Here is a 25,590-nt window from a genome sequence, read left to right as displayed (position 1 = left end):
GAACAGGAACCAAGTGACCAGGAACTGGGCGAACAGGAACTGGACGGACCAGCCGGCACCGGAAGCCTGGTTCGTGGCTTTGGCACGGGTGCGACTGGCGGCCCAGGTGGCAAAGGGAGTAACTTGCGTGGCTTGGGCACGGGTAATTGAGGAGCTTGGAGCGGCGTGGTCGGGCGAGGAGCTTGGAGCGGCGTGGTCGGGCGAGGAGCTTGGAGCGGCGTGGTCGGGCGAGGAGCTTGGAGCGGCGTGGTCGGGCGAGGAGCTTGGAGCGGCGTGGTCGGGCGAGGAGCTTGGAGCGAGCGTGGGTAGCCTCCCGCTGGGTATCATTATGGCCGGATCGTTCTGTTACGATCACGCTGCGTCGCTGCATCGACACGACGCGATCGGGAATATCTTAGGGGGCCCATGCGCAGGAGACGTGAGTTGACTCGAGCCAGTTCACCTCAAACTTCATTCTTTAATGAATAAACAAAGGTCTACAAATCCACGCGCACGCACAAAGAAAGGGGCGATCCGGCAATGGTCCTGTGACACATTGCTCCTTAAATAATAAAGCCAGGAAGCAATCAGCAGATTGACTGCAGCTGCTTCCCTGACGGCACGTCAGGAGGGACAAAACAGGCCACTCCTGACATTGTTGCTTGTAGCCCTTAACTGATTGGCTGCCTGATGTTAGAGCAGAAGTTCATTAAACACAATAACTGCAATAATAGACATGAAATTAATTTTTACTGGAAATACAGTGGTCATCTTCATTGCCATTGACGGCAATAGACATAAAAATTAATTTGTCTTGGGCCCTCCCAGTCAAAGTAGATTGGTCCTTCATCGCCATCAATGGCAGCCATTATGAATACTTAAATCAATAAAATTACAAAAAAATGACAAATAGTTTTGCACGTATTTCTTACCTTTATTCAGTGAAAAGAATACTCCAATGTGTTTAAGAAATGCTGTGGTTTTGTTATTTGTTTTTTTACGTAAACTTTTATACAATGGCTCTATGAATAAAATCTGATTCTTTCTAAAATACTTTCAAAATGGACGCCTGCAACGAGCTATATACAAAAAAACTCTTGAACATGAGGCTTGAACTCAGTCCTCCCCGCGGCCTTGAAATAGCGTTTGGGATGTCATTAAATGTTGTGGTGTGTATTCTTTTATAAATTGTTATAAAATACTCAACTTTACAATTTCCATCTTCGCGTCGCTGGCAAGGGCTATTTACAAGAGGGGGCTGTTTGACAGGGGTCATGTGATCTGATGCGGCGTCTCCAGCATTTCCATGAGGAAGGTGTCTATGGGCGTGTCTCCGATGAGCTTGAAGAAGAAAAGGTGTTCCAAGCACTTGAGGCCGATGGAGCGCAGAGCGGGCAGACGAAGCAGCAGCTTGGCGAACCTGGGCGGGAACGGTAGGAATTCCAATCAAATCGGGAGAAAAATACATTGCTGGGGGACGAGTTACAAAAGTGTGGAATTGTGGAAAGCACACCTGCCCGGCTGGTCGGGGTATTTGTGTTTGGTGTAGGACTCTAGTGAGGCGTACACTTTTTCCCTCAGTGCCTCTACCTCCGTCGGGTTGGACAATCCTTTTGCATCTGAGTGGGAACGCATCAAAGTAGTCGTTTGAAATTTGCCACCTCCGAAAATATTTAACTTTCCGAGTACTACTCGAATGACCAACATTGAACTATAGTTCTATACTACCATAATACTCTTAAATGTGAGTATAGGAAAAGAAATAAAACATTGTTAAATGATGAGTCCAATACACCTTTTATTTCAATAGGTTGTCTATTGTAAGTGGTTAAGTGCACATTTATTTTAGGTCAAAGTTAAATATAACATAAATGTAATTGGATGCCATTGACAATGATGGACATACAATTCATTTCTGGACTGGCAGTGAATGCTGTTCCATCAGCACCATTGACAGCGGCAACCGTCAAGCCCACTTTGCCAAGATGGGGTGAATAAAATGGCCCCTCCCACTCATAATGACAACCAACGAGGTTTACAAATGCACTCTCACACTCAGGTCACATCACTGTCTTACTCAAAGTTAGGGACATCCTCTACCGGTAGATAAAAGAATTAATCTGCATTTTAAAATGACATTGGAAAGAAAAAAAATGGTACCCATAGTTGGCTGGGATAGGCTCCAGCTCCCCCGCGAACCTTGTGAAGGCAAGCGATATGTAAAATAAATGAATTAATAATAAATTAACAAATAAATGTTTCTAACAATAAAATACTTTTTCATATAGAAAATACAGTACTAATTGGAAGGTTTTATTTGCTGATTTTATATGTTTTGTGGGATTTAAAATATTTGTATTTAAAATAATGCCAAATATTTTAGGGGCTGCCTTATTACAAAATACATAACTTTTCTTAGGACATCGAGTGTCTCCATCCATTCTACCGTACTGAGAAGAACAGAGGTGAAAGGTCATCGTGAAGCACTGACCTGGGTTGAAAAGGACGATAGCTCGCAAGCAGCCCAGCTCGGTTTTATCCATCTGCATATCCTTCATTTTGGACACCAGCTCCGTCAGAACTCTGCAGGGACATCAGATACATTGCATTGTCAACACCATATGGCACCAATACGAGGCAAAGAACACAGTCGAATTATGTGCTCTTTCCAAACGTTCTACGCTTTTCGACCTGTCAAAGATGGAGCCCACCCCGGCGCTGTGGGCGCTGCTTCTGTGGACGTGTAGGCCCGTGGCCAGCAGGATGCCGTCTTTCACCGTCACCGATCGGTGAGAGAAAGACGCGATGAGCAGCTCGTTCCAGCCTGGAGGAGGAGAAAACAAAAAAACAGATGTCATTCTTAGGAAAAAAAATCTAGAAAATTGAATAAATAAATAAACGGGTTGTCTTGGGAATGACATTTTTTGTTGGATTGTATTTTTTTTAATTTAGGGGAAATGTATATAGTCTGCAAAAATGTGAAGCTTTCCTTTTAATTGTTATAGGTATTTTTGATAGCAGTAGACATCAAAATAATTCTAACTTGGATGGCTACTTTTGAATGATGATGTTTTAGTGCCATTGATGGCCAAAAACAACCAGTCGTTTTTCACTGGGAGGATCTTGGCAGCCAATTTATTCATTTGCTCTTTTTTTTCAACAGCTAATCCTCACAAGTTAATTTATTAAACAACACTTTTAGTTAGTTAGGAGCCCTGAATTTCACCAGCAGAGGTCAGTGGTGACTAAATTGCAAACACACAGCAGAGACTTCAGGGTTATATTTGGTTTTACTGCTCCATTTAGCTAAATAGTAAATATGTCAAGTGAATGGTAAGAGACCTAAATAGATTGCCTGCCTGAGGATAAATGACAAGCACCATGAGCAGTCTGACAGCTCACACACTATGTGTATTTTCAGTGCCATTCACAATAAATCAGGGGTTCTGAATCTCTGGAAAGATAACAAAATAAAAATATATTACCTGCTCGTAAAAGGATGACCTGGTCATCAAGGGGTAGTTCCGAGAAGTGCGGGATTCTCTTAGCCCACTCCACTAAAGTGAAAAGCTGTTTGTCCGCCGCCTGGCAGATGTTGGTGACGGGGTCGTTGGTCTGCCACGGGCATACCGGAGCAAAAGTCAGACAACACATAATCTGAGCTGCAACCTTTAATATCAGGGTGACTTGCACAACATCCACATGCAAGTTTTTGGCAAGTGGATTGAATATCGCAAGAAGTCTTGCTTCACCGTGAAGTAATGATTCCTTCAAAATTGCCGTGTAATAAAAAAGTAATAGAGTGTGGTCATTCCTTTGCAAAACCCTTACCGAGTTGCCAGGACTGCCGTCAGAGTACGTCTCCGTTTTGGGCTCTACGGCCAGCTCGGCGTCCAGGATCTTGTCCACGGGCATTTCCTCATTGAAACTGCTGGTGGACTCCACTTCGTTCTCACCGCGCTCTTTCCCACGCTGCCTTTCTTCCTGTACCGCTGCGACAAATAGGCACAATTTTTATGAATTTAGATAGTAAGAGTTTCACTTCATGAATGGAACCAATACATATACAAAATTAAAGCATAATACCACACAACTTGATTTTCTTGTGTTGAATTGTTTGCTACCAGCATCCTTGTTGCCTTGATTATGCCAAGTATTGTAAACTCCCCAAAAAATGAATGAATGAAAAAATTATATTACCATTGCACTGTAAATTAAGCTAATCAAGCCTTTGATAGTTAATGATCTATTATTGATGAACCTGTAGCAGAAAATCAGATACGTAAAGCTTTTTTTTCCCAAAAATTTGAAGACCAAATGTCTTCTACTTCTGGAAAAGATCTCAATTTGTTGCCTTGACTAAAAGTACCTTCTCTCTTCATGCCCATCGCCAGGCACTTTTGGTAGCGACAGTACTGGCAGCGGTTGCGCTGGCGCTTGTCAATCAGGCATTCCTTGCTGTCTCGACAAGTGTAGGTGAGATCTTTACGCACGGTCCTTTTGAAAAAGCCTTTACATCCCTCGCAGCTGTACACGCCATAATGTTTCCCTGCACGCATGTCAGACGATACATGTCATCTTTAGCTTGAGGGATCATCGGGTCGAGAATCTGCCCTGTGTTACCTGAGGAGCGGTCTCCGCATATGGCGCAGATGTGCTTTGACATCCCCCCCGGACTGGGGCACTGGTAGTTGATGCTCCCCAGGTTCTGCAGGCCCGGCGGAGGTTTGATGTCTTCTGTGCTGCTAACATTGTTCATAGAGTTCATCTGCGGATCACAAATGAACAAGGAACAAGGTCGGGGTGACCAGTCAACTAAAGTGAACTAGCGAAGAACAGGAAGTGTAGGGGAAGTAAGAGTGAATGCTGTTAGGTGGTCCTGTGACATGTTTCTGTTTTTCTTCCCCTATGCTTTTTTTGTCTTCTGCTCACTATTGTCATTTTACCCGTCCACCCACAGTGTGATTGTGAAACTGTGTCACTTGCCCACGTGGTGGGAGGGCAGACTTTTCTCTCGGTGGCTTGTCGTGCAGGTTTCTAAATGTTTAGAAGTCTGGGAGAGGCACGAGGGTGGTCACGTGGTTGCCGGAGTGTGTAGTGCTCAAGAAACAACGAGAGGGGTGCTAATGTGAATTGATGTCCCGTTGTGAGGATCTGGTGAGAATTACATATTGTGTCATGCTTTGATTTTTGCACACACATTAGCTAACTTTAACGCTTTCAAGTCATTGGCGGAGAGACGTCCAATTCATTTTGGCTTGCAGAGGGGCGAAAGAAAGTTCGTTCCTTCGCTACATCTAATGCATGTGAAGTGAAAAGCAAGCTATAGGTCCCTTTAAACTCTCTTTAGTTAGATATAAGTTGTCTTGTACATTGAGGTATACCAAAAGGAAGTACAACTACTGAATGTGATTTTCTATAGCCAATCAGCAAAGACAAATAAAAATAATAGAAAACACAAAGACGAACAGGTGTTTCATAAAGAGATTTAGAATAATGCATAGGATTATGAAGAAGAAAAAAACATCCATGTCAGATTAATCAAAGACTGTAAATTGTTCGCGAGTGTGAATGCGAGCATGAAGGGCTGGTCGAAGATATGTGTGCTATGCCTTTTATTTCCATTGTTTTCATGATCATGATCCCCTTCCTCTGGCCCCCCTTTCGCTGACAAGAGTCAACCAGCAATGTTGTTGCTGTTTCTGTTCAAACATCTGCATCACAGCTGGAAACACTGACCTACAAATGCCCTTCTGTCTTATATATTTGATGCAGTGTGACATAAAGGGCCACGGTCCCAGTCACCGCAGGCTTTTCCTATCACTTATTTACAATGAGCACTCTCCTCCTCCGACGCTCGCCTAATGGTGAACTCATCCCGGGCCTCCGCGCTGGTGACCTTCGGGCAAAGAACACGCCTGGCCGGGATGCCTTCCGTGGGCATGCTGGCCTTCCGCACGTGCCCTGAAGGCAGGCACTTGTACTTAAATGAGCATCCGACCAGCCCCTCCTTTCAGGCAGCTCGTCATTCCATAATTCATTTTGTGTGTTCACAATACGACGACAAACGACTGCTCGGTTATCCATTCAACTCTCAGACATATAACAACATGCTTCTAACAGAGACATGCAAGGCATATTGGATTATTGATGCGGTGAATACATTCTTTATACCTACAGCGACATGAGCGAAAACTTGAATACATATTTGCTTTCCAACTGTTGAAGTTGCTTAGATTCATGAATGAATGAGTACAATTGTGATCTTTAAGACAGCTCCTACAAAGTAAAAAAATAATTCTCCCTATGACCTCACTAACCTGTCAAAATCCATAAACCATGAATCTTGCGGTTTATAGGCCATTAAGGAATATTTATGAATTTTTACATGTAAAGCTGCATGTCTTTTTGTGTAAAATGTTCTATACAATGTGAACACCTGCAGTTTAACAGCAGGTGTGGGGGGGGAAGCAAATGTGATGTAACTGTGATGCTTCTGGGATTTGGGTTATTAGTTTTATATCAACAGGGTTCTAGTTCAGTGATTCATTCAGTAGTATATAAAGCAAGGTTTTTGCCCATTTTCTGTGAGTGAGGCTTATAGTCCAAAATTTACATATAAACCTCACTTCAAGTCATAGACTGATCATCTGATTGGACATTATTGGTTGCCATGGAACCGGGAAATAGAATTTTACAAAAATAAGGAATAAAAATGTATGTTACTTTGCATCTTATATCATGCCTATGATGAAAAAGTGCCATTGTTTATAACAGGCATAAGTGTTTTTGTGGTAACCAATCACCTGCATGAATCCTGTTACTATGGTAACCAGACACACTATAATACATTCATTCCGCTGAGATCTCAAGGATCTTACCCACGTATGCTATCATGAGGTTTTAATACACTGTTCATGAAAAAAACTATTGTTATCATATTCAATGCTTTTGGGATGATGACCCCTTAGGATATACTTGCATTATTTCTACTACAAGCACGTGTACAAGTGTGTACTTTCACAACAAGAACGTGTATTTGTGTGTGTTAGTTTACCGACCACCACAGCAAAGCTCCCCACACAATATCTGTGGAAATTGAGTTTTCTAGTTCTTTTCTAGTGTACTTATGTGATAACTATACAAAACACTTAAAGCATGAACATCCAAGCCGTACATAAAAAAAGAAAGTCCAAGGATATCTGTGAATAAATTCTATTACAGCTCTAAATTACTTGAAACTTAAAGTACATGCATGTACTTCTACAACAAGTATCTGTCGTTGCATGTACTTGAAAAACAAGCAAGTGTACTTGCATGGACTTGTACTACAAGTTTACCGGCCATCACAAAAAAAGCTCTACGTGCAATTTCTTTTAGATAATGGCATTTTTCCGATCTTATTGCACTCATATGACCACTAACTATACAAAACTGTTATGGCACAAATAAATAGAAATGTCCAACAACATCTCTGAACGGATTGTGTTACAATTCCGAGAATCTGCTGTATATTAGTTGGCATTTCTTGTTTATTAGGCCAACATGTAATAACAAGGCCTGGACTCGTTGGGAGCCGAACACCCCCACAATAAACTAGGAACAATATTGTACTTGGTGTGTGTGTTCATAAGCGTGAACACAAAGTCTGATCCAGAGCATTCTACTGTATAAGGCCAGCTACTGCAAATCATTTGATATTAATCCCAAGTGCTAAAACTACACACTACTGTAGTTGTCCATGCAAATGAATAGAAATGCAATTGACTTTTTCAATGTAAGCTATTTTCAGAAGAGAACCTCTAATGTAACAGCTGATTTTGACTGAAAAAATATTCAAATCACTTGCATCTCAAGGCACGACTGTATAGCACAAGTCCGGGATTTTTTCTGAGACAACTCATACAAACTGGACACTATATGAATTGAAAAGAGCTTCGTTCATTGAAAAGGACCATAAATAATACAGCTCCAGCAAGATACAGACTGGACCCACAGATATAATAAGAACATAAGAAAATACACAAAACACAACATAAAGGCTGCTGATTTTTCTCTTGCAGTCATCTCTCTCACACACACACACACGCTCCCTTCTCTCATTTAGTATTTTATTAAAGAGCTAATAGTAGGACTGCACTATAAGTCTGCTCACATGACACCAGACACAGGGTGCCAAAGGTCAGAAAACGGCGAGAACGAGCTAGAGGTAGACCAAGGTATGCAAGTCCAACACATTGGAGACAGCTTCGACCTTAAAGCCAAATTCCAGAAGTATAAAGACTATGTTATACTGCTTAATGCAGATCGAAACATTATAAAGATGTTGGAGATGCTTATACACTGCATACACGTATGAAATTCCATTGCACTATTTATATACTTATACATGAACATACATAAATATATTATAAAATAATACTTTTTTTAAATTAGCAACTAAGTCTGGAGTACCCCCTAAAATGTTTTTTTTCTTACCCTACCCAAACAATCACTAGACGGTTTACCAAAAGAATAGGCCAAGCATATTTATCCATGCTTCTTCTGTTTATATTTTCATAAACTAATGAGCCTTTAATGAATGACTTACCCTATCAAAGAAACATATGATAAGAATATTTTTTTCTTTAATTGTTTATATGAATAAGTTTGTCTTCTTGAGACGGAGTAACAGATAGCTCAAGAGTTAGCTTCTACTCCTGAGAAAAAAAGCCAACATTAAATGGATTTGCAATCCTATTATTTGTAACCCTCTTCTTGTGATTATGCCAAATGTTGTAAATCTCAAATTATTCATGTGATATATTTTTGCCATTGGTTTCTTAGCTGAACTTTAACAGTTTACTATCTATTATTAATGAAGATATTGTAGATAAGCAGATAAGTGAAAGCTTATTTCTTTAAAGCGAATTGCCCTGCAATTCTGAAATGAGCCATAACCTTTGCAACAATGACATGAAAGTCCATTCATTCTGCATATTGAGATAAGACGAGCATTTAATCGCAAGCGCTTTCCCCTCACCTGCGGACTTCCGAGCGGTCCGAAGTTCAAGTTGGGCGTGGACGGCAGCGATACAGCAGGCGAACCCAGAGACGACGTGATGACGGAGTAAGGAGAGGCCAGGCCATTCATGGGCGAACCCATGGTGGACATGGGCGATGGCAAGTGCCTGCTGCTGATGACTGACGGGTGACCCACCATGCCGCCCATCGGTGGGCCGTGTGGATGGGAATGGGTCGTGCTCATTAGCCCGCTAGAGTCTGCGAAAAGAAGGGGCGTTGCATTAGAGAATGATATTATCAAAGGCGAATGCGATAATGCAATAATAAAAACATGAATGAGCGTGAATATATGAATGGATTACATGACAGTCAAGAGGTATTCAGAAAAAAACTTATCTAATAGAAAATGAGTAGCATTTGGTTGTTTAAGCAATAAGAAAAATAAGTGTAGATATTTTTATCATATATTTGAAAAAGTAAGAATAATATTTTTTTAAACCTTTGTCAGGGCAAGCAAAATAAAGTATTTAATAGAAATTAATGCATTTGACGCCACTGCATTAAAAACTGTGCATATATATATAAGTATATATGTATATATATGTATATGTATATATATATATATATGTATATATGTATGTATATATATATATATATATATATATATATATATATATATATATATATATATATATATACATACACACACACACAGAGTCAGCTCAGTTCTTGCTTTATCTTCATCTTCTGTATTTCCCTCGCTCAATGGTCACTTATATTATTCCAAGAGCATGTTTTCCCTGTCCTTTGTCCAAAAATCAAAGCATTAAATAATATTTTTAAACAACAGTAAACAGAGTTAGGTCTGATTTTGGTCCCACAGTGCTGACCTTGCTTTGAATCTATTGATGTGAACTGACGGGCTGGCATTTCCATAGATGACCTACTTAGAAAATCTGTCCGTCAACTGAGTAACGGGTTACACTGTCTGTAATGTCATGCATGTTCGTGTTCTATAGCTGTGAGGCCATTCGTTTGTCGCCAAGCTGAATTGCGGCAAATGCAGACGGGCGTGTTCATTGGGTGCCGCCGTAGATGGTGAGCGCTCGCATATGAGGGGCTTCGTGTGGGACGCACAGATAAAATCATCGAACGGAGGGGGTGAAATGTCTGCAATGGAAATGCATGTGACACAAATGTCATGAGTGTGTGACAGTATGCAGTAAGGTCAAATGACAGTACAGTCATTGAATTCTGACAGGTGATTTGAAGCAATCACTAATACTGCGCTTTGGTGAGTAATAAAAGCATAAAAAATTCACTTTATGACAGTCATTCACTAATCTTTGGAGCTAGTGAAATTTTGATTAGGTGATAAATGATATTTTGCATATATTGACATGGAAAACTTGAATAACACAAAAGCTGTTTGCTTAAATATCTTAAAGCACACGTTTATCAATCTGTTTTCAAGTTTGCAACACAGAGTAGAGTTTTTTTTTCTTAAATAGACCTTTTTGTTATCAAATTCTAAAAGTGCAAGATTTTCTCAGGCTCCACAGCATGTAAATAAATAAATACATTAATAAAAAAATAAAAGCTGTCTATCATTTTAACGCAACTAAAACATTAATGCCACTATTTTTGTCGAAAAAAGTGAAGTTCTCTATAGTCAACTTTAAACTAACACATCATTGGCAACAGTAAATCTGAACATGCACACCAGATGACTATGATTTATAGCAGTTCCGTAAAAGACAGCTGACATCTGCGTGAAACTTTAACAAAGTACTCTTGCACAATTTCAATCTCCCCGTGAAACGGCCACTTAAGTCATCGCACGAAATCAATGCACCACCAGCAATCAATTGGCAAAACGTGAATGAGCCAAGCACAAATTCATCCAAGTGGCCATTGGCTGCCTTTCTGTATGCAAAAGGACAGATGTTGTGCAATTTCCTGTTTAGGACAGAAGCCAGTGTTTCCACCCCCTCACTGACCAGCTCCCACATTCTACAAGTATGTCATAAGTGATCCCCGCAAGGCAAATATGTATTGGGACTTCCCGGTTTTTTTTCTCTGACACAAAAGAATCCCTCCAATGCTCATACAAAGGCAAAATGTAATTTGATAAGCGCAATGGGCACTGAATTGTCCTTGTTTCATTTTCCGCCATGAAACTTTAATTTCCATTTTTTATTAAATACAAAAAGTCACTTGAGAAAGAAAGAATTTAAAACCTACTAGCTGTTCCTTACTGCTTCCGAACTGTAATTTTGCTGTAATTCTTTCATCAGCAGCTTATTCTCTTGTTATTTAGAAAGCTTAGAGTCCAAAAGGGACTTCACATAAAAATGGGTGCTCAAAGTATTAATGTATGTAAATAGATTTTTAAAACCTGTGATTATGGGAAAAATAATGTTTAAACACAACTTATACACAGCTTATACCCACGCACATGAACAAGGATAAACTCAAATCCAGGTGCATGTGATATTGATTATTAATGACGTCGTGAGGAATTAAAAAACTGCAAAAAGGGTAACTTTTATTCCAGTGCAACATTTTTTTTCTATTATTTCATTGTGCATTGTTAGGGTAGAGCAACTTATACTCAGGTGTGACTTATAGTCCGAAAAATCTGGTCGTAGTTAAGAAGGTAATTAGATATGCAGCGAAAAAAACTTAAAAATTGTAGGCATTTTGGCTCATTTTGCCTGAGGCACCTAAAATCCTGATTACGAATATTATACAATGGATTGTAAATCCCCATTTTTTCTTCTTTTTTGATCTAGAGAATGTATTGGGCCATTTCTAAGTCAGACCTGAGTCAAACAATTAAGGTCAATGATCAACAGTGACATCTTAAAGAACAAATCTGAGACCATTTTCCCACGAGCTCATCTGACGTACACTTCAACCAGGTTCAAGTTCAGTGAAAATAGCATAAATCGGTTATATCATTAAATGAAACCATTGCAATTCCCTTCCATACAAAGAAGCATCTGTCTCTCCAGTTATCATCCATCACAGTTAACAAAAGATCATTATCAAACACTGAGGACATGCGCAAATCTTATGAAATAATCGTTTCACGATCCGTTCCATTGACTCTTGTCTGATGTCTGATTGACTGAGTCCAAACCAATACGGCGTGTGCACACGTAAGCATCTATTTGAGAGTAAACAGACGAGAAGAGTGAAGGACACCCATTGATCGCCAACCAAAGGTTAACTGTTGCCAAACTTCTGTCCCATGTTCAAAAAAGAGGTCCTATTTGCAGGCCTCACTTGCATGGATCATTCCCAGAATTACCAAATGCCTGGAATCATGGTACCAATAAGTAAATGACACACAAATGAATAACAGTTACACTTAAACAAGAAGAACATTAACATGAAGGAAGTTTCCCAAAAATCTATTTCGTTTATGGTAAAAAGCATGTGCCCACCGCCTGATGGTGGTGTGGTTCACTCGCTTGACTTGCCCTATGGCTGAGTGGCGACTAGTCTAGGGTTTAGTCTGCCTCTGGGGATAGGCCATGGCAACCCTTACGAGGATGCGCGGTACGGGAGATGAATGAATGGAAAAACATGCTTATAATAGGACGTTTCACAAATCTAATGTAATCACTACTGATGCCTGCACTAGCCCATATAATGGCATTTTCTCTTGTCCTGCCCCACAATGGGCAAATGAAATATCAAATAAATAGTTTGATTACAATTAACATGTAAATGCAACATAGTGAAATGTAAATGTCTGTTTCACTGCTGTCTCTTTTGTTTAGATCAAGGGTTTCAGACTCGGGTTGGTTCGCGGGCTGCATTAACGTCAACTCGGTTTCACGTGGGCCGGACCATTTTAGATATAATATTTAGATTTTTTTTATAAATGGATTAAAAGAACTGGATTAAAAGCCCTGAATATTCAGTTTTTTATAGATTTAAAACAATATTTATTTGAGCTTTTTTAATATATTTTTAGATTTTACAAAATGATTTTTGAACTAAAAACACAGAAAAAAATGATTAAAAAATTACAATTATTGATTTAAAAGGGGGAAAATCAGGAAATGTAATATACATCTATACTCTTTGTTTTAATTTGATCCTAAAACAGAAAGTCGGCACTCATGATTTACTTTCCCGGGCCACACAAAATGTTGCGGCGGGCCAGATTTGGCCCCCAGGCCGCCACTTTGACACATGTGGTTTAGATAAACACATTATTTCAAATACTAATTATTACAATACCGTTACCATAACCATTTTATCATGGTGGAAGAAGAAAAAAACAGTGAATCACATGGCTGGATTTGACATCATCAGACCGATTTCTAAATACAAATGTATGTCCTTACTTATATTTTCCATAGTTTTACAAAATATGTTAGCCTCATGAAAGCCTAATATGTATATAATCAGAATATTTTCTTTCATATTCTTTAATTACAGGGGTAAGTTTGCTAATTTTTCAAGAATTGGAAACCCACAAAGTCCCCTAATTCTTAAATCACCCAGAAATGGATAGAGTAAAATTGCCACTCAAGTGTGAACTTTAACACCAAGGACTCGCCGTCTGCGGTCCTTTGTTCAAAAGTAATTGTAGCCGTCTTCTGATGTCATCACTTGTCTAATTATTTCAAGACGACAAGAAACATCTGTGTGAAGGACGCACTTCTTCAGTTGCATAGCACAGACACATGTTGACTACTAACGTCTCTGATGTGTCAATTTGCTCTGAAGCCCGTGTGAAAAGAGCTCGAGTCAACATCCAGGGTTTGGTATGGATTCCATAGTAAGGAGGGCACTGAATGCTGGCAAGAATATGCGAAAAAGTATTGCGCTGATTTGGTGATCAACAGGTTTAACAAAACATTCCTGGTCAAAAACCCCACTAAATCCCTTACTGTTAATTACACTGGTAGCTGGATGGAGATCTCCACCGTGGTGTAATTCAATAAGCTCGCGGCCCACTAACTAATAATATCTCATCTCAAGAGAACGGTGTGGGAGTGGGTTCAGCGACGGGGATGATAACAACAGAACGACTCCAAAACAACCCGCGCTTTAAGAAATACCCGATTAGCTCTTACCGAGACGGATCTTAAACTTCCATCTGTTCGATACCGGGTGACTCCGTGAGTCCCTTTATACTCGTCTGGGTGTGCTCGCTCACGTGAGCGCATATCTGTCATCGACCAAAGGACGGAGAGCAGAACGAAGACTAAAGCAATCAGGCGGACAGTCTGCAGAGCTCGTTACTGCGAGCGTACATGTCATTAACAAGTCTCCTAACTGTGAGCCCTGCGCTACATCAAAGAGAGAAATACACAGATGACACGGGCGCGCAACCGCTGCCCCTGATAAACATTCATTTCTTTGCTAAATGAGGTTGATGCCTGATCAATTGTGTCACTAAATCCTCTTATCCCCGGGTAAGTATGTGCAGCTCAGCAGGCCAGCTGTCAAGAAGGTGGGAGGCCGAAGAGGAGCGGGGAGGAGGCGGGGGAGGTAGACAGCAAGAGAGGGATGGACAGATTGATGGATGGCGGGGGAGACGTCCCGTGCGGATTCAGATTTTTTTTTCCCTCCAAAAATCTAACATGATCCTACTAGCACACATATCTAAATCTGTCAGTCTGGAAAAGAACCGGCAATCACTCCTCGAGTGAGGTGGGGCGAGTGGTTAGCGCGTTGGCCTCACACCTCTAGGGTCTTTGGTTCAAGTCCAGGTCAGTCCACCTGTGTGGAGTTTCCATGTTCTTCTGAGTGGGTTTCCCCCGGGTACTCCGGCTTCCTCCCAAATTTCAAAAACATGGTATGAGTGTGAGCGTGAATGGTTGTTTGTCTCCTTGTGCCCTGCGATTGGCTGGCCACCGATTCAGTGTGTCCCCCGCCTCTGGTCCGGAGACAACTGGGATTGGCTCCAGCACCCCCCCCCCACAACCCTAATGAGGATAGAGCGGTTCAGAAGATGAGATAAGAATTTCTTCCTTAGTTTTTCTTCAAAGCAGAGGCAAAAAGTGCCGTAATTAAGATCTGAAGCTCAAACACATTAAGACAGCACTAGTTAAAAAGATTGACAACACCTAGCAGAAATGGCGGAAATATTTAAATTGACCAGAAATGACCACCTTTTTTCCAACTGGATTAAAAAACACACACAACATTCACTATTTTCAGGGTTTTTTTTGTCTGTTGCTTCCTGCCATGTCAGCAATGCAAATGAAATCCAGAGTAAATAAATAAATAAACACCCTTACTATTATGGTTGAGTTCCCTGCAGTGAAAGATATATTTTTCAGTAGCCTCAATAGAATAATTCTGTTAAAAATGAAGGAATATGTTACAGTCTGAAATACTGCGTATAAGAAAAGCCTTTCTCCTCCAACCATACGGCTGTAATAATATAAATAACCTGCATTAGTGAACTCCTTCAACCCCCAAATTCTGCCCCATGGTGAACTTTCGAGTGAACACACAAACTTTCTCTGAAACAAGAGAAACGACCTCTGCTCCATTTTCTACCACAGCCAACTTTTTTGGTGCAATATTTAACAAAATCAGCAGATGCCTTCATATAAAAAGTACCTTCATATAAAAAGTAAAATGTTGCATGTACAGGCTCCTTTTCTAGATATGACAAAGACGGTAGAACAAAACTTTTTACCCAGAGGCAATTGATGTAGAGGCTGAAGTTCAGGTTGAAAAATGTTAAAAACATAAACAGATATGCCGAAGCAGTCTTTGAGGCTATGAAATTTGATTTGGGGGGCTATTTTTGCCATTTTTACGGTTCTGTAACAGTGTTTACTATCTGACAATCAAACCATTTTAACATGATATTTTTTTGGTAATGTATAAGGATTTTCATATTGGATATCCAAATAAAGAATGCATATGATACATAGAAACACAAACAAACACACTCCTGGTGACCTGACCTCTGGACCTTGTGACCAAAACACCCCCCACTTAGAAACGGCTTTTGCATTTGTTCTTCATATATAAAGCGAAAAAAAAAGTTGCAAATGAACTCAAAGCTGCTGAAAATTAAAAAATAAACTTCAATCATGGACCAGACTAACTATGTTGTGGATTTGTGGCCTTAAATTGTGGTACATGACAGGAAATGAGTCTAATTGTCATTTGTTAGAACAAGCTAATGACACGGCTTTTTAAAAGATGATGTGCATGTGAGTCTTTCAAATGCTTGAGCAGATTATGGATAGAATATTAAAAATTTCACAAAAGCAGTTTTTTTTTAATCTATCTATAATCTTATTATGACATTTATGCTATATGCTGCCTCTTAAAACCTATATATATTTATTTGTTTATTTAGTTATGTATTTATTTATATATATATATATATATATATATATATATATATATATATATATATATATATATATTTTTTTTTTTTTAAGAGGCAGCATATAGCACAAATGTCATAATAAGATTATAGATAAATAACAATAAATATTACAGCTACAATTCTGAGAACATTCTAAAAAGGGTCCACACATGGGACAATACAAATCAAAATGACCATAGCAAAAAAAAAAGAAGAAAAGAATAGAGCCCTTGCAGCAGACCATCTTAAATTTCATGTTGCGTTTTCCTCAATATTCATAGCCTAAAAAACCTCCAAACTTTCTTGAGGTAAAATCATGCAGCTTTATGACTATATTTAGCTAACAGAAAAATATTTTTCAACTGTTCCATTACCAAGTGTTATTTACTTTGCTGTACAACTCATTAGCAGCAGATTACGACAAATGGGAAGAAGCTCGAGACACCAAAATCCATGTAAGAGCTAGTAACAAATTAACAGTAACATTTTCCAGTTACGTGGGGGAGGTAACAAAGAGAGCAGTCGTGCTGAAGTTGTCCATCAATATTGTTGAGACTAACGTACAACCTCCAAGGCTATTTTGTTTTAAATCACATAAAGTTGTAAAACGTTCCACAGTGGAAAAGAGCAACACAATAGCTTTTTTCAAGGACAAAATTCACAGATGTCTGAGTGTTGGTGGAATACAGTATGTGTTCAAGCGAGCTCACATCAACACATCACTTAAAAGACAGGAAGGAAGAAAGCAGAAAACCAGAGCAAGCGCTGATGGAAGGATGCTAGGTGACAGACAGCAGATGCGAATGGCCAGGGAAAGCAGGATGGGGAGGGCCAATAGGAAGGGAAGAGTGTTGAGAGGCAATCAGATAGTGAAGGACGAGGCAACACGTGTTGGCTGAACGGGGGTTCCCTTTTAAAAGGAGGCTTCGCCATAATGGAGAACACAAGCAAGCGTTTGACTCAGAATTACATTTTTTTTTCCATTACAGATGGGAAAATCCCTGAAATTGTTGCCTGAAAATTGCATGTAACATAGAGACAAAGAAGCATTCATGTCCCACAAAATATAGAGATGGACTTTAGCAGCTAATAAATCAATTGTTAAAAATATGAATGCAAGCGGAAGTATGAAAATTAAGTTGAAGTGCAAAGACAATTTAGGAATGCATGTCAAAAAGAACCACAAATCCAAGTAAATATCCCCTAAATTGCAGGAAGATTAGAAGTTTTTAATTTTGGGAGCAAGCAATGAAAAAAATGAAATGTTGGTAAAACTTATTACAAATTGAATGTATTTGAATAAACAAAAAATGGCATATTTGGTGGATGCCCCATATTATGATTTTTAAATTATTAAAATTAAAAATATTGAAAAATTAAAAATTATACTGTTTTCATGCATTATGAATTGGTCTGAAAACAATTAATCAATTTACATCGATATAATAAATTGTTAATCACAGTTGAATTGAAATTAATGAAAACAGAAAAAACATTTTACATAAGATTTTAAAGCATGGTTTTCATTCAAGTCGTAAATGTTTCAGCAACAAAACTGTCAAAAACATTAAAATGGCTTTATTATTTTTAATTGCTTTAGGTGAAATGGAACTGGTTAAGTTAAATATGTATGTATTGTAATTACTGTATACATTGTAATATCGAGTTGAATGGAATTGTGACATACTGTAATATCACGTATCAGTATAGTATGTTTGGCTATTGGATATTGTACACTTACTGTACATAATTTAATGTTTTCCAATTGTGACTACGATTGTTCAATTTTAATTCAATACAATCATTATGATGATTTTTATTTAAATCACATTTTCATATTGCCCACTAATTATCCAGGGGGGGGAAAATCCCCAAATCCAACTGCGTATCATCATCCGCAAATTACCAAATATGGTTCTCCCTCAATAAAAAGCAAACATCCTCTGGGTATCATTTTGATCCACAATGGAAAACCAAATGCAAATAAGTGATATTAATATTAGCGCAGGGAATTTCTACCCTGGGAAGATCAGTTTTATAAAGAATACCCAGGGATTAGAGGTATTACCATACATAATGCATCCGTTAGCTCATCTAACATTGCGTGGGAAGCCCGCAAAGCAAAAGAATAAATAAAACACACAAGTCTCCCCTATCTACGTCCCAATATTCCCCATAAGGAACCAGGAGAAGAATACTCACAGTGGCAATAACCCAGCTCCCTCCCGGCGCCAACTCCAGCTGCAGGTGATGCCGCAGGTTGCCACATGGCTTCGAGTGCGAGCGTGGCACTGGCAGGACGCCAGTCGCCTTCCGCGACGTCGGACTCGAGCGACACTGCGTCGTCAAACTGAGGCGGAAACTCCGGATCCGTGGACTTTTTAGGAATGGGAGGAGAAAAGGGGTATCGGCGGAGAGCAAAAAGAGGCGGAGTACATCAAGGCCAGTTATAAGATTAGCCAGATTATCCTTCCTGAGAGATCAATCCCTTCGGAACTGTTTGCTGTCCGACTGATGACACAAATCAGCTCTTGAGCCGCCTACTCAATTTGTGTCTTTCCATACCTCAGGCTGTGCCTAAAACTGTGCAGGGACACCTGTTATAGTGCAGGGTGTCTGGCGTAGCATTAAATAGGGATGATGGGGTAAAGGGGGGCAGGGCATTAAATCTGTCAGGAGTGGGGATGGAAGGGATCACACTTACAGTATAACCGGTAGCTTCCAATTACAGCTTCTTAAAAGGGATCAGACATTAGTACATTGAGTTAGTTTCTGTAGCCAAAGGCTGTTAAGGTGTCCCCCCAAAAAATCTGATTCCTATGCTTGGTTTTCAACTAGCAGAGTTAGTTCTAGAAATAAAAATCATCTTGTCTTCCTCTTCATTATGATCTCAAATATCTTTTGTGCACAAAACCTATTTTTTTTGGTTGAGAGAATCTCTCTCACCTTTTTGACATTATAAATGAGAATTTTTTGAACAAAAAAAATGACATTATAAATTATAAGCAGTCAGTTCTTTTTGCTATGGACGCATGTATTTAATTCAATATTCAATATATTGCACTATAAACTGATGAGGCTCAAAGTAAAATGCTTATGGTATGAAAATTACGCTACGTTTGTTAATGAAGTTGATCGGCTAGAGAGAAGTAAAGTTCACCGTGATGGAAATCTTCAGTGGTTGTGTAGTCGAGGACATTTTTTCATCAATTTGTAAGATGATTTTGTCAGCTTCAAAGAAGCGAAAATAAAAACTAAGTATATACAGAAACCATTATGTGCTACTTAATGTAACAAGGTCGAAACCACTGGCCAATGGCTTCCTCAAATGCATGAAATGAGAATGTGCTGTGAATGTTGAAAAAGAAAGTGACAAGAAGAGGCCCTAGGCTGAAGAATTTTCACTTCAGCATTCTGCTTCCCTCAAAACATCTGTAATTCTCTTTGATGTCATGAAGAAAAATGGGCCAGTTGTGACATGGTCGACTGCCCATGTGCTCGTGGTTATTAATATGCACATGTCCTTAACTGTAGCACAAGTATTTCTCATGTATAACATTCCAGGAAGTCAGGAATTGTCTTGTTAGAATACTGGACGGTGGTCAAGTAAACAGACAGCAAAGTGAAAAGCCAGATGCATACGGGCCCAAAATATACCTTAAAGGCGATGGCAAACAATGCACGGCAGAGCCTCAGGGAACTTAAATAAACCGCTAAAGCAAAGAATGCAAGCTTAACCTGACTGAGGCTTGGGTTGAGAAGCCAAGAATAAAAAACAGGACTATAAAAAAGATTACAGTTTGGGTGTCCAAACCAGTCCTCAAGGGCCGCAGCGGGTGCAGGATTTCATTCCAATCAATGAAGGGGATACATTTTCACACAATATGGTTTCTTAATAGTGGAATCAATTGATTGCCGTTAGATGCTGCTGATTTTGGAAGAAACCTCATTGGTTGAACCGTGCTGGATCATTGGGAACAAAAACCTGATCCCACTGTGGCCCTTTCTGGAAAACTTTGGACACCTCTTTGGATTCTAAATTGTTTCCCAGTAACTGTTACACTTAAGCAAGCGACCTTCATGCTATTATTAAGTCAAGCGTGTAATTAAGTTTCTTGACTGTAAAAACTGATCAACCTGATATTTTGACATTAACGTATATCGGTATCGGCCGATACGAAGAAATCAATATAAAACTGGGTTATTTCGGCTCAGATGCAGCCTCGCTTTTCCTCTCTTGTGCCTGCTCATAAACGACTAGCTGCTTGTTAAGTCGAGAGCCTTGATGTTGATGCGACTGCTATACTTACATTCGCTGCACTTGCCACTATGCAAATAAAGTTGAACAATTACATACATCAACAAGAGTTCTAAGAATCCTCAATATATTTCTTAATATAGGGGTAGAATAGATCATTTTCCAAATCCATATTTGTTGATTACTAGCAAAAACTCAACTTGGAGTGCCAATATAAATAACTCGGAGCATTTCGCTATTTAACTATCTGAGTTGGGTTCAGGACACCATGCAGGTCGGTCGATGCCAAAAAAAAAAGAACCTTACCAACAGCTCATGTCTAATTGAGAATTGACTAAGAATGATTTTGGATGCAAAATGTAGTTTGTAAATATGCAGGATACTTGGAAAGTCCAATGTCAAGAAAACACAAACTGACCCCAACTGAAGTGTACAGCTGCTTCTTTAATGCCCTTTGCCACCATATCAAAAAATTCACTAGCCTTATAAATAAACATTACAATCGGATGGGAGTGAGCAGCAAAAGCCAGTATGTGCACTCCTTGAAGCAGACATAACTCAACAGACTGTCTTATGTGCTGTGCACCTGTGTGAGGCTGCATCAAATGTCCATACAGCGCTTGGATGAGGGCCACCAGCAGTAATCAGATCCTCTGGAGGATGACAGCCATGCAAGAGAGACTCAACAAACCCAACGCAAGACAAGAGGAGGAGACGCACAAGCTACCATTCCAAGACTTAACAAATCCCAGCGGGAGAATCCGAAATACTCCTTAAATGCTTTCTGTGTTACAATAGAATGTCATGGCCTACATAAAACCCAGTGAATTAACCCTAAGAGCTAAATTTAGTGCACACTTAACACCTTCAACAAAAGCTTTAAGTCACCCATACCTAAAATTAGTATTGTAATATAATAGTTCATTCCTTTCGAAACATTATATTGGATACATAACTGTATTACTAGTATTTATTCCAACTGTATTTATATATTTTATATATTATATATCAAATCATTTGCTTAAACCGTAACATTTGAGCTGTGTCTCTGCATTTTCACTCAGCATTTCCTAACACAATTACCTCTCAGAACATTTTTGAATATTCCCAAGTCGCGTGGTTCACAGGAAGTTGCATCAGTCACATCCGCTACAGGCCATGGGAATGCCAAAATCTAGTTCACTCTTTTTATTTGTTTGTTTGATATTTCATTTATGACGGTACGGTCGTGTCAACTAAATTCTGTGTTTTCTACATCTTTTATATAGTGTACATTTTTTTGTTTATAATTGTTCTAATGTGCTTCATGTCATCATTGGATTAGGGTAAATTCCCTGTGGCTATCTTTAGTGATGCATTTCCTCTTTCTATTTACACCTTTTAATTTCACTCCTACAAAATAAAATTGCCAAATTTTCAAATTCATCTTTATTGTCTGTATATATGTGTATCAGTTAGACCCTGAAATCCATATTTCTACTTCCAGAATAAAAACAATAGTTTGAAAATGCACCAAAAAAATATGAGGCAACATCAAGCAACCACAGAGTATGGTACTAGTGTAAGTTTGCATGGATTGATTGCAGTTATTGCATTATTATTTCAAAATACACCTCACAAGCAAACACCACTGCAGCCTTTCCAAGGTCCTCCGCTTGATTAAATTTGGAATTAAATCAAGGGTTTGACCTTCTTCACTAATGACTAATTACCGCCAATTAGCCCTGAGAATGGCCTCCGTGCACCCCCTTCTTCTCCCTCAACTCTGTTCTCACAATAAGCACATGCGCCCACACACACACACACACACACACACACAATTCCGTCAAACAGCCACTGAGTCAAAAATGCACACACTCACTACTACTACTACATATATTGTGTGCTAATCCGTGAAGGCTCAAGTAGAAAGAATCCTTAAGTAAACCTGCAAGGGGCCACACCCTTTACCTGTGTGGTTTGTTTATCTCTGTGGGAATGGGTGGGGATTGGCGAACTTGTGTGCAGGGCTCGGCAGTCAGCGAGCAGGTTTTTTTTTTAAAGCCGCCACGGCTTCTCAACCTCAAGACCACATTCTTTCAGTCATATGACGGTGTGGTCGAGGTCGGGCCCCAGACAATGAGCTATATGTTGGGAATGTGAGCTGACAGAAAGTTGTACAGTATATTAACGTGTGGCAGCAAGCAAGTATTAAGTCTGAGCTTGAACCCTCATGGGTGTTCACATCTAAAAGGCCAATTATATTCCGGGTTCTTCCTCTTTTCTAGTTCTTTCACTCGGCGTCCTTGTCATGACTTTTTAAAAGAAGTTCTCAGCATCAAAGAGAGTTGGGGGGTGGGGGGAGTTAATTCACGATCACTTCAGTGGATGGGAAATTCTGAAGAAAAAAGTGAAAGTGCTGAGAAAGAAGAAATTGTGATTTTGCTGCATTGCAAAGGGAACGCCTGCATTAAGCACATGTCAGGGAAAAGACGAGTGGTGCTCCAAAAAAAATCAGAACATAAGACGGTTTCATTTCACTGTGATAGGTTTAGGTTTCAATTTCCAATTCAATCATCTATTCAATAAATAAATCCTGTTAATAACCCCAGAATGAAATGATTTGTTTATCATGTAAGATTTAAGAAACCTATTTTGAGGCCTTTTATTGATTTTACCACTGTGCTTAATGTAATAAAAAGGAAATATCTCAATCAAAGGATAAGAAAATGTGATTATAAATGGCAAATTTAAGATAATTCCCTAATTGGAGAAAAACAAACAAAGACTGAATGAGAAGAGACTCATTGTAGATCGAAGATGGTGGAGAAGGTCTAAAAATAAAACTTTGGGTGATAATAACATGGCGATCAGTTGATCGGAAATGGGGCCAGGTCCAATAATTTTCTAAGGATAAGATCTGGGGGAAAAGATTGTGTTTTTGACATTTATTTAGTTGTTTTCATTTTGGAAGTTAAGTTAAGCACTTCAATTTTACTTGCACTGAGATTGAGGGTTCAATCCAAGGTGGGTTCTGAATTTCCTGTGTGGAGTTTGCATGTTCTCCCCTAGCTTGTGTGGGTTTTCTTGGGGTACTCTGGTTTCCTCCCACATCCTAAAAATCATGCATGTTAGGCTGGTTGAACACTCTAAATTCAGGGTGTCTCCCGCCTGGCACCTACAGTTGGCTGGGATAGATTCCAGCACCCCCCACGACCCTTGTGAGAAGCGGTACGGAAAACGAGTGAATTAATGAATGTGTTAAAGTATTTTTTGGAGCTTTTAAGTTGACTTCGGGCACCATGCGGGGGACGGCATGAATCAGTGAGCAGCCAATCAGGGCACAAGGAGCCACGGACAGCCATTCACGCTCACACTCATACCTAGGGGCAATGTAGACTTTTCACCCAGCCTTCATGCATGTTTATTACATGTGGGAGGAAACCAGAGTACCCATAGAAAACCCACGCAAGCCTTGGGAGAACATACAAACTCCACACAGGTGGACCAACCTGAGCCCAAGACAGATATAGTATATTATTTACCATCCAATCTCACAGGGGGTGCTGGAGCCATTCCCAGCTAACTTCAGGCACCAGGCAGGGGACACCCTGAATTGGTGGCCAGCCAATCACAGGGCACAAGGAGGCGGATAGCCATTCATGCTCACACTTATGCCTAGAGGCAATTTAGAGTTTTCACCCAGCCTACATGCATGTTTATTGCATGTGGTAGGAAACCAGAGTACCCGTAGAAAACCCATGCAAGCCTTGGGAGAACATACAAACTCCATACAGTGAGGATCTGTGATCGAACCCTCAACCCCACAACTGCAAAGCCGACGCACTAACCACTAGTACACCGGGCTGCCCTTTTCCCGAGACAATGTGTGCAAAAAAAAAGAGCACATGCAAGACTTTAAAAATCGCTCCTTCATCAAATGTTCTAGTTCTGCATCACATGATGACCGCATAAACCTACTTTTGTCTAAGTCAAGGCAATAATATAGTTTAGTGAGCGCACAAACATCATCTCCTTTGGCTCACAGCGATCCATCCACGTGTTGGCTAACTCCACGGGCTGTAAAGCTGTCACATAAACAATTCTGCTAATAGAAGGGCAAAGGGGGGGAAAAAGAGCCATCAGCTGGTTCAAGGACAAAGTCGTCGAGTCACACAAGGAGTGAAGCTTTACTTAGCAAAATGACATCACGCTGTCCGGGGGATGGATGCCCTCCAAACTGACCTGCCTTGTGCAGAGGGGAGCTGCAAGGGGGGCCTGCCACAAGTTTTGTTGCTGGACGTTTTTGCTGCCTGTTTTCACGGAACTTCTCTCGACGTTGCGCGCACTAAATTAACTTTAAGTCTCAAACTGTTTAGAAGAGGTCATAAATTAGATCAGCGCAATTAAAATGCCAACCTTTGACCTTGCCTGACCGCTGCGACCACCTGACTTTATTTACAGGGTAAAATAATCGCCGCGCGACACGTGAGAACCGCAGCACTAGGAGCGGGAATGCGTGCGGTGAGAGCCCGGAAAGAGGACGCCATGGCCGGGGAACACTCCTCCAGCAATGCGCCCCCCCCACTCCCTTCCTATCTGGATTTGCCACTCTCTCAAAAACGAAATCGGCGACGTGTACTTACTTAAATGCACATATGGGTTATGGCTGTCCATTACGGTGGTGGTTTTGTGGCTGTCCTAGAGTCGGCGGTGATCGGCATCCCAGCGCATTCCTCTCCCGGGCCGAAGTGAAGTGTGAGGCGGCTCGAGAGCCCGGGGGGCCCGACAAGGGAGGAGGAGGAGGGGCCGTTCAAAAACAGCACTTCTCCCAATGACAACAGTGATCCGGGGCAATCAAGCTCCAACACGAGCGCCTATGCTGTTGTTGTGGTGGATCGGAGTGTGTTTTCCTTTCCTTTTTTTCTTTTTTTAAATCACGTAACATTTTCCGCTTGAATAAAGAACGGGGAAAATTGCCGAGTAAGATACCAAGGCTGTCAGATGA

At 40.2% G+C, this 25,590-nt stretch overlaps 1 protein-coding gene across 1 annotated transcript; it reads right to left on the bottom strand.

Annotated features, from left to right (window-relative positions):
- Window positions 1-892: 892 nt before the first annotated feature.
- rxrgb (retinoid X receptor, gamma b) lies at window positions 893-25,590 on the bottom strand. The gene is made up of 11 exons (XM_077606803.1): window positions 25,229-25,590; window positions 18,548-18,722; window positions 9,002-9,240; window positions 4,603-4,747; window positions 4,349-4,528; window positions 3,811-3,971; window positions 3,465-3,594; window positions 2,671-2,803; window positions 2,471-2,562; window positions 1,493-1,598; window positions 893-1,399 (listed from the first exon to the last, which is right to left on the bottom strand). Exons 2-11 carry the CDS (start codon window positions 18,612-18,614, stop codon window positions 1,252-1,254), a joined length of 1,401 nt encoding a protein of 466 aa, XP_077462929.1. The 5' UTR covers window positions 18,615-18,722; window positions 25,229-25,590; the 3' UTR covers window positions 893-1,251.

This window comes from Stigmatopora argus, chromosome 8 (assembly GCF_051989625.1).
Source record: "Stigmatopora argus isolate UIUO_Sarg chromosome 8, RoL_Sarg_1.0, whole genome shotgun sequence".
Classification (NCBI taxonomy): Eukaryota; Metazoa; Chordata; class Actinopteri; order Syngnathiformes; family Syngnathidae; genus Stigmatopora; species Stigmatopora argus.
The sequence above is the reverse complement of the archived record's forward strand: the minus strand, read 5'-3'. Positions and strand labels throughout refer to the sequence as shown.

What these genes read in the sequence shown, in the direction of transcription:
- rxrgb (XM_077606803.1), bottom strand. Translation starts at nt 18,614, where the DNA reads ATGTGGCAACCTGCGGCATCACCTGCAGCTGGAGTTGGCGCCGGGAGG. An exon ending in GGAGCTGGGTTATTGCCACT is followed by an intron (nt 9,241 to 18,547) that starts GTGAGTATTCTT and finishes TTCTTTTCGCAG; the next exon opens with ACTCTAGCGGGCTAATGAGC. An exon ending in ATGCGGAGACCGCTCCTCAG is followed by an intron (nt 4,529 to 4,602) that starts GTAACACAGGGC and finishes ACATGCGTGCAG; the next exon opens with GGAAACATTATGGCGTGTAC.